The sequence below is a fragment of the Brassica oleracea genome, chromosome C1 (genome assembly GCF_000695525.1).
Source record: "Brassica oleracea var. oleracea cultivar TO1000 chromosome C1, BOL, whole genome shotgun sequence".
Classification (NCBI taxonomy): Eukaryota; Viridiplantae; Streptophyta; class Magnoliopsida; order Brassicales; family Brassicaceae; genus Brassica; species Brassica oleracea.
The window spans coordinates 10328351-10342427 of record NC_027748.1 but is presented as its reverse complement, the minus strand read 5'-3'; the positions used below and the strand labels follow the sequence as shown (position 1 = coordinate 10342427).

Genomic DNA, 14077 nt, shown 5'->3' with positions numbered 1-14077 from the left:
TAGCGAGTCTACGATCAACTCCAAAGCCTTTGGAGTATGTGTGCCATTTTTGACTTGAATAGTCATCCGAGTTCTGCAAATCAAAATTTTTACAAGCATGTTTCTGTATTCCATATTTGGAGTGCAATGCCAAAGAGATAAAAATTGTGAAGCACCTAATGAGTCTTCGTTTTTTGGATTTACTTTGTATTCATATTCGTGTTTGGCAGTGTGTTACTCTGCTAGCCATTTCGTTACCATTTTCTTCTTCACTTTCTTCTACAACGTGTTCTTTTCGGAGCCACATGATTCATTCTTTCTACAAGTACCAACATGTTGACTACGCTTGACTTAAAACAGAATACTAGTCAACTTAATTGGACATTGACTAAGACAAAGGGACTTAATTGGAGCGGAAATTTAATTGACACAAAGATGTTTTTTGGAGATAAGTGTATGAATATATACACACACACACACACACACTTTCTTGCTATCCTAACACAAACATCATCTTTATGATCTTGAAAATGAAAGTGAAGAATCTATTACCAATCTTATGTATTTTCCTTGTAGGCTTTCATGTAGCGTGTGCACACAAATGCAGTGAAACCGGTTTTTTCATACCCCATGGTAAGTTTGATACAAACCGTGGCCTCCTCCTCTCTTCTCTCGCTTCTAACGTCTCAGGCCGAGGGGCCGGCGGCTTCTACAATTCTTCGGTTGGACAAGGATCAGATCGCGTGTATGCTGTGGGGATGTGCATCCAAGGTACTGAACCAAAAATTTGCTCAAACTGTATCCACCTTGCTTCTAATGAGTTGATGGAGACATGTCCTAATCAGACAGAAGGTCTCCTCTGGTTCGAGAAGGAGACTCTTTGCATGATACGCTACTCCAACCGTTTCTTTTTTGGAACACTCGAGATGGAACCAAGTTATAAGGTGTACAATACAGCAGCTTTCCAAGTTAACTTGACAGAGTTTGATAATACATGGGAGGCTTTGATGCTTCGTGTGATCACTCAAGCTACCTCATCTTCTAACCCTATGTACTGTGGTGCCGGCATACAGAAAATAGGGACTTCGCGGAACATCTACGCTTTTGTGCTATGTAGTAAGGATATATCTCCCTGGAACTGCGCCAAGTGTTTAAGACAAAACGTGTATGACTATAGGTCGTGCTGCAGTGGGAAACAAGGTGGCCTTACAATGAGGCTGAGTTGTTTCATGGAATGGGATCTCTATCCATTCTTTGGAGTTTTTCAGAATCAGACCTCGCCAACTACTCATAAAAAAAGTATAACCTCAAAACTACTGTGTCCTGCTCTATTTTTTTTTTTTTTTAATGTTTTAGCTAACCATGATTGAAGTTTGTTTGATCTGCTCTGCTGTTTTCCTAACATACGTTTATACCGCCCATTAGTCCCACTCATGAATCTAGTTTGAACCTAACATTATTACCTTTAGTCCCATATGTTCCCTTAACTGCAAGTAACCTATGTGACTTGTGCATGTTCAGATAGCAAAAAGATTTCTACAGGAACTATCGTTGGAATCATTGTCGTTCTCACCTTCATGAGTAGTTTGCTACTTTCACTAGGGCTTGCTCTATGTAGGAGGAGGAAAACGTACCAAGAATTTGCAACTGAAAGTGAGTTGTTCTTCATGATTTGGCAAAGTCGACATTTATGTCTTCTAGTCTCTTCTGAAATAGTTATATTTCTCTTGCAGGGAGATCGATGACAACTTATGGTACTGAACCACAATATGATGGTAAAAGATTATGTCTGATTTTCCGAAAAATGTTAAAGTCCCTTGGATACGCTCTTAGCATAACACAATGTATGCGATTTCAGATGCAGATGATATTACAACTTCAGGTTCACTTCAATTCGATTTTAAAGCAATTGAAGCGGCTACATGTAATTTTCATGAGAGTAACAAGCTAGGTCATGGTGGATTTGGTGAAGTTTACAAGGCATAATGTTCTTAAACTTTCTCAACTAGTAGTTTATGTTATAATCTTAGGTGCATATTAAACAAAAGTAATTCTGATAGTGAGTGAAGATTATATGACTTGACAGGGAACGTTCCCGAATGGAACAGAAGTTGCTGTGAAGAGACTGTCTAATTCTTCAGGTCAAGGGGAACAAGAGTTTCAGAACGAGGTTCTCCTTGTAGCAAAGCTCCAACATCGAAACCTGGTTAAGCTTCTCGGGTTCTCTGTCGAAAGAGAAGAAAAGATACTCATCTATGAGTTTGTGCCCAACAAGAGTCTTGATTATTTCCTTTTTGGTTAGAAACATATGATATATATAGAGACTTCTTTTCTTTGAAATCATTAATCTTGATATCAAAGACGTAGACTAATGGTTTATACGTTGCATATGTAGACCATAGAAAGAGGAGTCAGCTGGATTGGAGAAAAAGGTATAACATTATCGGTGGAATCACTCGTGGGATTCTTTATCTTCATCAAGATTCACGGCTCACAATCATACACCGTGACCTTAAAGCTAGTAACATTCTCTTAGATGCTGACATGAACCCAAAAATCTCGGATTTTGGAGTGGCAAGAAACTTCAGAGTTGACCAGACTGAAGCCAATACAGGAAGAGTAGTTGGAACATTGTAAATAATTTTCCTTTTAATTTACACACTGTCTGTCCATTTTTTTTGTTTAGGATAAAACTGAAAGTGATATCTGATGTGTTTTGCAGCGGTTACATGTCTCCAGAGTATGTGGCGAATGGGCAGTTCTCGATGAAATCTGATGTTTATAGTTTTGGAGTATTGACTCTAGAGATTATTGTTGGCAAAAAGAATAGTAGCTTTCACCAGATGGATAATTCAGTAGGGAACTTGGTGACATATGTTAGTACTAAAAAACCACTAGTCTCAAACTTTCCTACTCTCTTTTAAGTTTTAACTATAATGTTGACCCTGAACAATGGGTTTCTTGACAAATGACTTAACAGGTTTGGAGGCTATGGAACAACGAATCATTGTTGGAACTAATGGACCCGGCCATGGGAGAGAATTATGATAAAGATGAAGTCACTAGATGCATCCATATTGGGTTATTGTGCGTTCAAGAAAATCCTGCAGATCGTCCAACCATGTCCACAGTATTTCAGATGCTCACTAATACTTCCATTACACTGCCTGTCCCTCAACCACCTGGATTTTTCTTCAGGGTCAGATCTGATCTAAACCCATTAGCCGATAGCTTGGAGTCTGGTCCGTCTAAGTCTACCATGTCTTTTACTTGTTCTATTGATGATGCATCGATCACAAATGTTAATCCTCGTTAAAAAATATTTTTTTTTTTGTTATAATCTTAATGCTCACTAGCAAAACATAAGAAACATAGTAAGTTTCACTTTAATGTTTTTGTAAGTGGTAAACTGTATAATGCTACAGTCCGTTCTATAATTACAGTTTTTATTACAAGTGACTATTTTTCTTCAAGAAGAAACGTGTAAATAGTAATGGTTGGAAAATTCTAAGAAATTTTTCAAGAGAGAGAGAGAAGTGGGTTAGTTTGCTCCCAGACGCTACTGTCGAGATAAGCTTGTAACCTGCTGCTTCGTACCTTTCCCTGACAGCTTTCTCTATTTCGGCAAAAAGCTCCTGCAACTAGATTTTCGAAGTTCAAATTCCTACCTTTCTGAGCTTTATCCACCGGACATCAACTTGTCTCTGTTCTAAACACGCCGGGTTCTTGCCCCGACCCGGGTCGGAGGGACCGCCACAGTCGCCGGCTTCTACTCCTTCACGACGGAGATACTGGTCTGAAGCTCTCTCCACCGCCTGACTGGTCCTACTCTTCTTCAAACCAAGCCACTTCTTTTCCTCTATGAGCTTCAAAACGTGTCTGATAAGTTGAAAACAGGGATTCCTGTTTCACTTTGTACTATCATCCTTAACCTTCAGCCTATGGTTGGAAAATTCTAAGAAATTTTTCAAGAAAGCCTCTACCTCACTCAGACTACGAAAAGTCTGTGATAACTTTGGATTGCTCGTCGGACACCTGTTTTTTTACATAACACCTCAAGATTCACACACCTCCTCCAAGATCTGCAACCTCAGAACAAAATGACTAGAAGATTTTCCAAAGAAGCGAAAGGAAAAGGGATTGTTTCTGACCCATACCAAGCTCCCAGGACGGCTAGAATCAAGGCCCAGCTACCTGACAACACAGAAGCGCTCCAGAAGTTCTCTCGCACTCTAATCTGCAGGGTAACAAACCAGACAACTCAAAAAGTCTGGTCTCTCATTCCTTTCTTCACTGAACTTTGGAAATCAGATAAAAGACCAGTTGGCTCAGACTTGGGCAATGGCTTATTCCAATTCCAATTTGAAAAGGAAACGGACCTGCTGGCTGTTCTCGAGAAAAAACCGTACCATTATGCTAAATGGATGGTCATTGTCTAGAGATGTTTTTAATTCCCGAATATTCAACTGATTAATTAATTCTTTATAACGTACTCTATTTTTTTTTGACAAATAAGCCAGCAGTCGTTGACGTTTTCCCAGAATTTTTCGTAGACCTCTCTGAGATAAATAATATTTTCTGTGCAATTCCAAATGTGAAGTAAGTAGCCTACAGTGTCAAAAGATTTTCCATCTCTGATACCGTTCTCGATTATAGTCCAAGGAATTCCAATTCATCTCTGGTCGGAAGAGACAATACAGCGATTGGGAGAAGATTTAGGCATCTTTGAGCACTTGGAAATTACGGCAACAGAAGTAAAAATGAGAGTCCAGATCAATGGGCTTCTTCCTCTAATCAAATCCTCAGTGATTGAGTACTCCAATGGAGATGAGGTTACTGCAACTTTTGTCTATGAAAAGCTTGAAAGACACTGTTCCAAGTGCTTTAGACTTCACCACGAGAAAAAAGACTGCTTGGTTGCTAAGCATGAAGAACGAGCCCAAAAAACCAAGGAGGATGGTACTAACAGAAAACAGAACACTATGGAGGCTAGGCCTAGAGACAATCAGCTCCTCCCAAGGTCAGGAGTGTACCACTTCTCAGCATCGAACCCCGATGGGGAAGACCATCACTACAGGCGGGGCCGCAGCTACGACTCTAGGTTTAAACAATATGATGCTCGACATGAGTTAGAGGAACGTCGACGTTACCATTCAAGCCAAGAAACTCTCAATCAAAGAAAATACAGGGAAGACTCTAGAGAGAGACAAAGCTTTGCAAGTCGGTCTTCCTACCACAGAGACACAACTTCTAGATACAGGGAGGTTTCCTCCCGGCCACCTATCTTTGGTTCTCCTAACCACTCGCTGAGACTCAGGGGTCGATCAGAATTCAGAAGAGAGGGCTCTAAAGACTCTAATGGGGAAAAGTCTCCGCCTGTCAAAGGGAACCCATTGCGGGATGATGACAAATCCTTACCACCTGAAGCAGTCAATGAAGCTTTAGGTGAAGTACGGGAGGCAATGCTTCAATACACCCAATGCGCGGACCCTACGGAAAGCGCAGCTCAACGGGAAAGAATGAGAAAAGCTGAGGAGCAGGGTCAAATGGAAGAATCTGCTAGACGCATAGTCCAAAACTGATTTGGTACTGCCCCTGAAGTCAACCAGATGGAGGATCTAGTTCCATCAGCAGAAAGAATCCCAGCAACACTCAGACTGGGGCCTCCTACTCAATCACCCCCGGCTGCAGCTCCTCCCAACACAGAGAATCCTGTGAAAAGTAAACCGGGACGACCCCCGGGCAAGCGTACAGTTCAACAGAGCCCAAAACTGCTCAAAGGCTCAGGTTCACGCAAGAGAAAACTGCAGCAAACAAAACCCCCACTTCCTCGAAGGAGAGTAACTTCAGAAGCGTCAAAGGGGAAAAACCAAAAAGGAAAAGCGCGAGCTACAAGTTCACGAGGATCAGGGAATACATCTACAAACTCGGAGGACCAACCAATCTGCAACATGATACCGGCATCAGCTAGGAGAAGGGTGGATTTTCAAAATCCATCCACTCTCAGTCCTTAAAAGTAGCAAGCTGGAACTGTCAGGGGTTAGGGAATCCCCGGACAGTTCGACGATTACGGGAGATAAAGAAAGACATCTTCCCGGATATCTTTTTCCTTATGGAAACGAAAAATCCCGACACTTTCGTCCTCAAAAAGACGGAAGAGCTGCAGTATGAAAACAGACATCTAGTTCCCCCCGACTGGACATGGAGCAGGAGGTTTAGCTCTATTGTGGAAACAGGAAATCAATCTACAAGTTTTAAACTCTACTGCTAATTGTATTGACACTTGTATTGATTTCGAAGGAAAAATATTTTATGCTTCGTTCGTGTATGGCGATACTGATAGACTAAAGAGAAGAGCCCTATGGGACCATCTGCTCGAACTGAACACAACAAGAGAGTCTCCATGGTTCTTGACTGGCGATTTCAACGATCTAATCAACAATGAGGAGAAAGATGGCGGACCAGCACGACCGGAAGGATCTTTCACAGACCTGCGATATTTCTTCTCCGAAGGGGACCTATTCGATCTACAACACTAGAGATTTCTTATCATGGCGAGGCAAAAGATGGGATTATCTAGTTCATTGCAGACTTGACCGAGCTGTAGCAAACAGTGACTGGGCGGAACTATTTCCGACGGCACGATCACAATACTTGGCATATGAGGGCTCGGACCACAGACCTCTTATCTCCTACTTTGAACCCGAAAAAAAGAAAAGGCCAGGCCTGTTCCGTTATGACAGGCGTTTAAAAGACAATCCAGAAGTGAAGGAGCTGGTTCATCAAGCATGGCAAAGGGGAGCAAACCAGACTGTCAATGACAGGATCGTTGAAGTACGCTCAGCTCTGATTGAATGGAGCAAACAACAATATCGAAATAGCAGAGCCTTGATAGAGGAAAAGAAATTTGAGCTGGAAAAAGCTCTTACAGACCCGCTCAATGACACAACCTTGATCACAAAAGTTACTGAGGAGCTCAACGCTGCGTATGCTTCGGAAGAAGAATATTGGAGGCAAAGGAGCCGCCAGCTATGGCTCTGCCTAGGTGATAGAAACACCGGCTTCTTTCATGCTGCCTCAAAGAACCGAAAGAGGGCAAACGCTTTCTCAGTCATCGAAGACACAAATGGGGAGATGGTTTACCAGGAAGATCAGATTGGGAAGGTTATTGTCAACTACTTCCAGGATCTTTTCACAGCAGTCGAAGGAAACAGAGAAGAAATTGTTATGTACGCCCTATCGCCAATGGTGACAGAGGAGCAGAATGAAAACTTAGTTCTTATCCCGACAGCTACAGAGATAAAGGAGGCCATTTTCTCTATACACGCTGATAAAGCTCCCGGACCCGATGGTTTCTCGGGAAGTTTCTATCACACAAACTGGGACAACATTGGAGCTGATATTGTGAGAGAGATCCAGACTTTCTTTATCTCTGGCAAACTGCCGACCAAGATCAATGATACTCATATCCGCCTTATCCCGAAAGTTCACAGCCCCAAGACGGTTGCAGAGTATAGACCAATTGCTTTGTGCAATGTATACTACAAGATCATCTCTAAGATCTTGACAAAGAGAATCAAATCGCTACTCTCCACCATCATATCAGAGAATCAATTGGCTTTTGTTCCTGAGAGAGCGATTTCGGACAATGTCCTCATTACCCACGAGGTGTTGCACTATCTCAAAACATCCAAGGCAGCAAAGAGATGTTCCATGGCGGTTAAAACCGACATGAGTAAAGCATACGACAGACTTGAGTGGGATTTCATCAAACTGGTCCTACAACGACTAGGTTTCCATCCGAAGGTGGTTAGATGGATAGTACAATGTGTCTCCACTGTTACATACTCCTTCCTCATCAACGGCTCGCCTAGAGGAAGAGTCACACCGAGCCGCGGCATCCGTCAAGGAGATCCGCTCTCACCACACTTATTCATTTTGTGTAGTGAGGTACTCTCGGGTCTGTGTAACAGAGCACAAGAGGAGGGATCTCTTAAAGGGATCCGGGTAGCTCGAGGGACTCCTCGACTCAATCACCTCCTTTTCGCGGATGACACAATGGTTTTCCTTCGAGCTAGCAAGAAAAACGCTGATGCATTGAGCAAGCTGCTTAAACGTTATGAGGAAGCATCGGGACAATATATCAGCACGGCCAAATCGTCAATCACATTCTCGCGGAAGACCCCGAGGACTTTAAAAACAGTGTTTCAAGACGCCCTTTCAATCCAAAAGGAGGGGGGTATTGGAAAATACCTCGGACTGCCAGAACACTTCGGCAGATCAAAACGAGATCTCTTCTCATCCATTGTAGACAGGATAAAGCAGAAGGCAAAAGGTTGGTCTAATAGATTCCTATCAACAGCCGGGAAAATGACAATGCTCAAAAGTGTTCTCTCAGCGGTTCCTTCCCATGCTATGTCTTATTTCCAGCTCCCAGTCTCTCTTTGTAAAAGAATCCAATAAGCACTCACTAGATTCTGGTGGGATAACTGCGACGAAAGCAGCAAAATGGCATGGATCGCTTGGTCCAAGCTAATCCGACCCAAGGAGCAAGGAGGGCTCGACTTCAGAGATATTCAAAGTTTCAATGAAGCTTTCTTGGCAAAAATCAGCTGGAGAATCATCAACAAACCAGATAGCCTGCTAGGAAGAATTTTAATTGGAAAGTACTGTTCCACCGAAGATTTCTTGGTAGTAACAGCAAAGACTGCTATCTCACATGGTTGGCGTGGAATCTTGGTAGGAAGGGACATCATCCTTAAGACCGCAGGCTGGGAAGTGGGAAATGGTGAAAGTATCAACATTTGGGAGAAGCCTTGGCTCAGCATCACTTCCCCACTACGGCCGATGGGACCACCCCCGGAAGAATTCCAAAACCTAACAGTGGCTGATCTTCTACTACCGTCTACACGGGAATGGAATCGGAACATGATCCAGAGAATTCTCCCATTTGAGGAACATAGAATTTTGGCAATCAAACCTAGTCTCACGGGGGCTCCGGATAAGCTCTCATGGCTGAGCACAACCTCAGGCGAGTACTCTACAAAGACGGGCTACGCGGTTGCTCTCTCTAACCGAGACACGGAACTGGAACTCTCGCAGGCGGACGCTTCATATGAGTGGAGGAAGAATGTATGGAACTTAAAGATCTCTCCAAAAGTCAAACTGTTTGTGTGGAAAGCATTACATGGGGCCATCCCAGCTGGAGAAGCACTCAGAGCTCGTCAGATCAATGTGGAGGGAAAATGCAAGAGATGCAATCTTCCTGAAACTATAGATCATCTGTTCTTTCACTGCTCCTTTGCGAAACAGGTCTGGACATCAGCCCCTGTTTTTCCTAGAATTGAGTACAGCGAATCTATAGCTTTGAGGAGTATATGGAACAACCTTATAAGCAAGAAAAACTTACCTCCCACTGGCATAGTCGAAGGACCCTTAGCTCCTTGGATCTTATGGAAAATCTGGATTGTTAGGAACAAGCTTGTTTTTAATGAGTGGCTTGTGCTCACGAATGGGCCACCAGCCAAATTTCACTTCCACAGTCTGCCCGGACTCCGCCATCTTCAGTTACAAATCCTATGGATTGCGCCCTGATAAAAACTGATGCTGCTTGGAATGAAAGATTGAATATTGCAGGACTAGGGTGGACAATTGCCTCGCAAGACAGAAGCTCGCCATTCTCCTCCCCGCGAAGCGGTCCTGAAGTGCAGGGAACTGGGCTTAGCTCGGATCAGAATCGAATCGGACTCAGCGGTCTTGATCAAAGCCCTGCAGACGGAAGCATCCCTTGCTGGTCTTTATGGAATTCTAACTGATATCCTCTCAGTTACCTCCTCTTTTGATTTCGTTTCTTTTAAATGGATCTCTCGAGACAACAATGTTGTTGCAGACACCCTAGCAAAACAGATTTTATCGTTTGAACTTGGTTTAATTGCCCCACCTACCTTTGTTTGAATGTTTTAATGCAAGTGTGTTTCAAAAAAAAAAAACGTATAAATAGTATACAACTCGTACTATATGCTTGAGGTTACAATAACAATAGAAACTATCACAATAAGATACAATGTTTGTCTTCAACGAGGATATACATCTGTGATCGAGGCATCATCAACAGACCCTGCGAGAGATTGGGTTGTTGTATATTGGGCCGAATCAAGCGGATCTTTTTCTTTTTCCGGTCTACTTGGAAAGTAAAGACCTGGTTGCCTAGGCACAGGTAATGTCACAGTATTACTGGTGAGCATCAGAACGATGGTTGACAAGGTCGGACGGTCTACCGGATCTTCTTGAACACACAAAAGACCGATATGGACACATCGAACAACTTCATTCCTTTGGCAATTATCCACGATAACTGGATCCACGAGGTCTAGTGGTGTCCCATTACTCCAAAGCCTCCACGCCTAGAAAATATTAATCAATCAACACTTGAAACCATGGTTAGATAAATATGGAACTTGCTTGGCTCATTACTTACATATGAGACCAGGTCATGTGCACCATCAGTTTGGAAGAAGCTGCTGTTTTTCTTGCCGCTTATAATCTCAAGAACTAACACTCCGAAGCTATAGACATCAGATTTCATTGAGTACTGACCATGCATTGCATACTCAGGAGACATGTAACCACTGAAACCCACAAAACATTTGTTAGCAAACTAAAGTTCAACAAAATCCAACTTATGAGAAGTAGGAAGACTTACTAGGTGCCAACTATTCTGCTTGTGTTCTCTTGTGTTTGGTCCAATCCAAAGATCCTAGCCATTCCAAAATCTGCAATTTTAGGATTCATATCCGCATCCAAGAGAATGTTACTTGCTTTGAGGTCACGGTGTATGATTGTGAGCCGTGAGTCTTGATGAAGATATAGAATCCCTCTAGCGACACCGCCTATAATCTTGTATCGTCGAGACCAATCCAGCTGAGCTTGCTTTGCAGGGTCTGTGCACAACCATATATTACAGTTAACTCTTAACGATTTGCATCCCCAATGTCTCAAGAATCATTGAAACAAAGTGTTAAATATTACTGACCAAAGAGGAAGTAGTCAAGGCTTTTGTTGGGCACATATTCATAGACTAGTACTCTCTCTTCTCCTTCTAAACAAAACCCAAGAAGTCTAACCAGATTCCTATGTTGTAGCTTTGCAACAAGAACAACCTCGTTCTTGAACTCCACGTCACCTTGTCCAGATGACTTTGACAGTTTCTTCACTGCAACTTCAGTCCCATCAGATAATATACCCTATCATTACCATTACCATTACCATCAACATCAACCCATTATGTGTTGCCACAAAATTTCAAGACAAAACACACAACTTAAGGCAGTAATAGTACCTTGTAAACCTCACCAAATCCACCTTGACCAATCTTATTACTCTCTGCAAAATCAGCTGTTGCAGTTTGGATTGATCTGTAATCAAGCTGCAGTGAGTCTGCCGTTGTTATATCATCTCCTGTTGCACAATGAAACTCTTAGAAGCTAAACCCTAAACACTAAATCAAACTCCAAAACCCCAAAAAGACAGCTGATCACTTGAAATATTTACCATCAAATGCAGATGTTGGATGATAAGCCTTCTTTGTCCTCTTTGTTAGGAAACAATAACCAGCTATGAAAAGCAGAACAGCCACTATAATAGGCACAACAATGGCTACCACCAACACAGTTGAGTTCCCACCTTTCCCTGCTTTTACAAAAACCATTTGCTTATGTCAAAAGAACAGAACTTTCAAGAGATCCAGGCAAAACATCAAGGAACAGCACAGGTAGACATTTAACAAGTCGAAGTTCTGTAGAAAAACAGAGGAAGGAAACAGAGGTCTGACCAGGTGGAGGAGGAGCTGGCACAGGAGGAGTAGAAACCGGAGGAGGTGGTGGTGGCGTTGGAACGGCGGATTCGTTGTAAAACGGGTAAAGCTCGTATCTAGAATTACAGCTCGGCACAATAAGCCTTCCCCCGATCTTGTCCATAGGCAATTGATTGACGATCTGATTTAGACAACGCAAACATTCCTGACTCGTCAGATCAGGAGTGCACTGAACCAGCCCGTACAAAGTCTGGAACGCTGTCAAGTTAGCCTTTCCGGTAGCGAATCTCCGAGGACTGCTGGATGCAACGGTGGCCGCTTGGTTGATCGTGGACAAGACCAAGTTTCTGAACCCAGTTTGGTTCGATGTAACGTTCTGAGTGTTGTACAAGATGATGCCTCCGTTGGTGTTAAGGGTCGAGAGAATGTTGCCGTTGGAGTATCTGAGCATACACTCGTCGTAATAGAGCGTCACCTCTCTCTCGTTCGGACACCGGGCTAAGGTTTCGTTGACGGCAAAGGCGACGCAGCTGCGGCAAACTGCCGGCGTGACGTCTCCTCGGCAGAGGAAAAGACCGGTGACTCTGTCAGGGGATTGCCCGGCGGTGTTGTTTTGGGAGGTGGAGTAAGAGGCGTTGGGGGAAGAGAGGGAAGACAAAAGGGTTCTGAGATTGGTGAAGTACGTGCTGTTTCTTGTGAAAGTTGTGGTGTTTGGACAGACATGGTATACGTAAGTGGGATCTTGAGCATAAGCTTTGAAGCTAGTGAGAAAGGAGAAAAGGAAGAGGAACACGAAAGTGGTGGAAGAAGACATAACTGGAGCTTCTTTGATCAAGCTTTGAGATGCTTCGGTAGTATGAAAGCAAATTGATTTTCTTTTTGTTTATCTCAAGTGACTGTATATATTAGGACGAAACAGGGGATGGTTTTTGTGGCCATTGACCAGTGTTACGTAGCGACGATAAGTCAAGGTCAACGTAAACGCGTCTTGTCTTGAATTGTCTTTGCCTCCCCACTTGGGTAGGTAGGTAACTAACTACTAACCAATAATTAACATTTTTTTGGTAAGTGATTGAAGAAATAACTTACGAGTTGTTACAAAGTAGAGAAAAAGACAAAAATAGCAATAAATCAAGTTTTTGTTCTCAAATTAGCGCTCAAGGTCAAAAGTCACAAAAATAGCACTTAATGTTTTATCAAAAATCATAAACTTAGGGTTTAGAGTTAAAGGGTGGGGTTTATGATTTAGGGTTTAGAGTTAAAGGTTTAGAGTTTAGGGTTTAAGGTTTAAATTTTAGGGTTTAGGGTTTAGGGTTTAGGGTTTAGGGTTTAGGGTTTAGGGTTTAGGGTTTAGGGTTTAGGGTTTAGGGTTTAGGGTTTAGGGTTTAGGGTTTAGGGTTTAGGGTTTAGGGTTTAGGGTTTAGGGTTTAGGGTTTAGGGTTTAGGGTTTAGGGTTTAGGGTTTAGGGTTTAGGGTTTAGGGTTTAGGGTTTAGGGTTTAGGGTTTAGGGTTTAGGGTTTAGGGTTTAGGGTTTAGGGTTTAGAGTTTAGGGTTTAGGGTTTAGAGTTTAGGGTTTAGGGTTTAGAGTTGAAAAATGAGGTTTTGGGGATAAGATTTCAAATTTTGAAAAATAAAAAAATTAAAATTTTCAAAGGATAAACTTAGAAAGGTGCTATTTTTGTCATTTTAGTTTTTGAGTGCTATTTTTGTGATATAAACTTAGAAAGGTGCTATTTTGGAGATTTGCCCTATAAAGTACCTTATAATTTTATAGTATTGATTTAAATAAACGCAAACTTTTATACCCGCAGGAAGAAGATGACACTGATAATAAGAGAGAATATGTTATAAGAAGAATGAGAGATGGTGTGTTACAATCGATCGAAATGATCAATTTATATAGAAGTTAAAAAGTAGGATTTACTGTGCGTGCATAGTGACGCAGGTTCCACATAATATACGTACACACGAAAATGTCAATTTTCGGTGCGTGTCTTCTTGACATTCATTCTTCACGTTTATAACACTCTCCCTTGGAGACCGGTGTCACTATCGTCTCTTGCTTAACGTCTTTGTTGCCTCGTTTAAAACATTTCCAGGAAAATTCAATGGGAAAAACCATAGTAAGGTAAAAAGAGTACAACTACGTAAGTTCCCCCTCGAATGAGCAGTCATAGATCCTTCTGATGACGTATTCCAATGTTATGGATATGTTTTCTGAATACCGAAGTCGGAAGTGATTTTGTAAAGAGGTCAGCTGCATTGTCGCATGATCGGACATATCTT

The 14077-nt window shown here is 42.3% G+C and overlaps 2 protein-coding genes across 3 annotated transcripts; one reads left to right on the top strand and one right to left on the bottom strand.

Moving 5' to 3' along the window:
- Positions 1 to 461: 461 nt before the first annotated feature.
- LOC106306544 (putative cysteine-rich receptor-like protein kinase 16) lies at positions 462 to 3456 on the top strand. Of its 2 annotated transcripts, XM_013743204.1 has the most exons (8): positions 462 to 1278; positions 1501 to 1632; positions 1713 to 1754; positions 1838 to 1959; positions 2066 to 2276; positions 2375 to 2612; positions 2702 to 2855; positions 2960 to 3456. In XM_013743204.1, exons 1-8 carry the CDS (start codon positions 498 to 500, stop codon positions 3293 to 3295), a joined length of 2016 nt encoding a protein of 671 aa, XP_013598658.1. In that variant the 5' UTR covers positions 462 to 497; the 3' UTR covers positions 3296 to 3456. The 2 variants fall into 2 exon arrangements, with proteins under 2 accessions (XP_013598658.1, XP_013598666.1); XM_013743212.1 differs by lacking the exon at positions 1501 to 1632 and having other exon boundaries at positions 463 to 1278.
- A 6500-nt stretch (positions 3457 to 9956) lies between these two features.
- On the bottom strand, positions 9957 to 12694 carry LOC106306591 (cysteine-rich receptor-like protein kinase 10). Its single transcript, XM_013743263.1, has 7 exons — positions 11810 to 12694; positions 11530 to 11667; positions 11318 to 11436; positions 11012 to 11222; positions 10682 to 10919; positions 10457 to 10607; positions 9957 to 10382 (listed from the first exon to the last, which is right to left on the bottom strand). The coding sequence occupies exons 1-7, from the start codon at positions 12603 to 12605 to the stop codon at positions 10053 to 10055; spliced, it is 1983 nt and encodes a 660-aa protein (XP_013598717.1). The 5' UTR covers positions 12606 to 12694; the 3' UTR covers positions 9957 to 10052.
- Positions 12695 to 14077: the final 1383 nt, after the last annotated feature.

Bases quoted from the DNA above. Each gene is read 5' to 3' on its own strand.
- LOC106306544 (XM_013743204.1), top strand. From the start codon at position 498: ATGATCTTGAAAATGAAAGTGAAGAATCTATTACCAATCTTATGTATT. The intron at 1,633-1,712 runs GTGAGTTGTTCT...TTTCTCTTGCAG, and splicing joins CCAAGAATTTGCAACTGAAA to GGAGATCGATGACAACTTAT. The intron at 1,755-1,837 runs GTAAAAGATTAT...ATGCGATTTCAG, and splicing joins TACTGAACCACAATATGATG to ATGCAGATGATATTACAACT.
- LOC106306591 (XM_013743263.1), bottom strand. From the start codon at position 12,605: ATGTCTTCTTCCACCACTTTCGTGTTCCTCTTCCTTTTCTCCTTTCTC. The intron at 11,223-11,317 runs GTACTATTACTG...TGGTAATGATAG, and splicing joins GATTTGGTGAGGTTTACAAG to GGTATATTATCTGATGGGAC. The intron at 10,383-10,456 runs GTAAGTAATGAG...AATATTTTCTAG, and splicing joins CACATGACCTGGTCTCATAT to GCGTGGAGGCTTTGGAGTAA.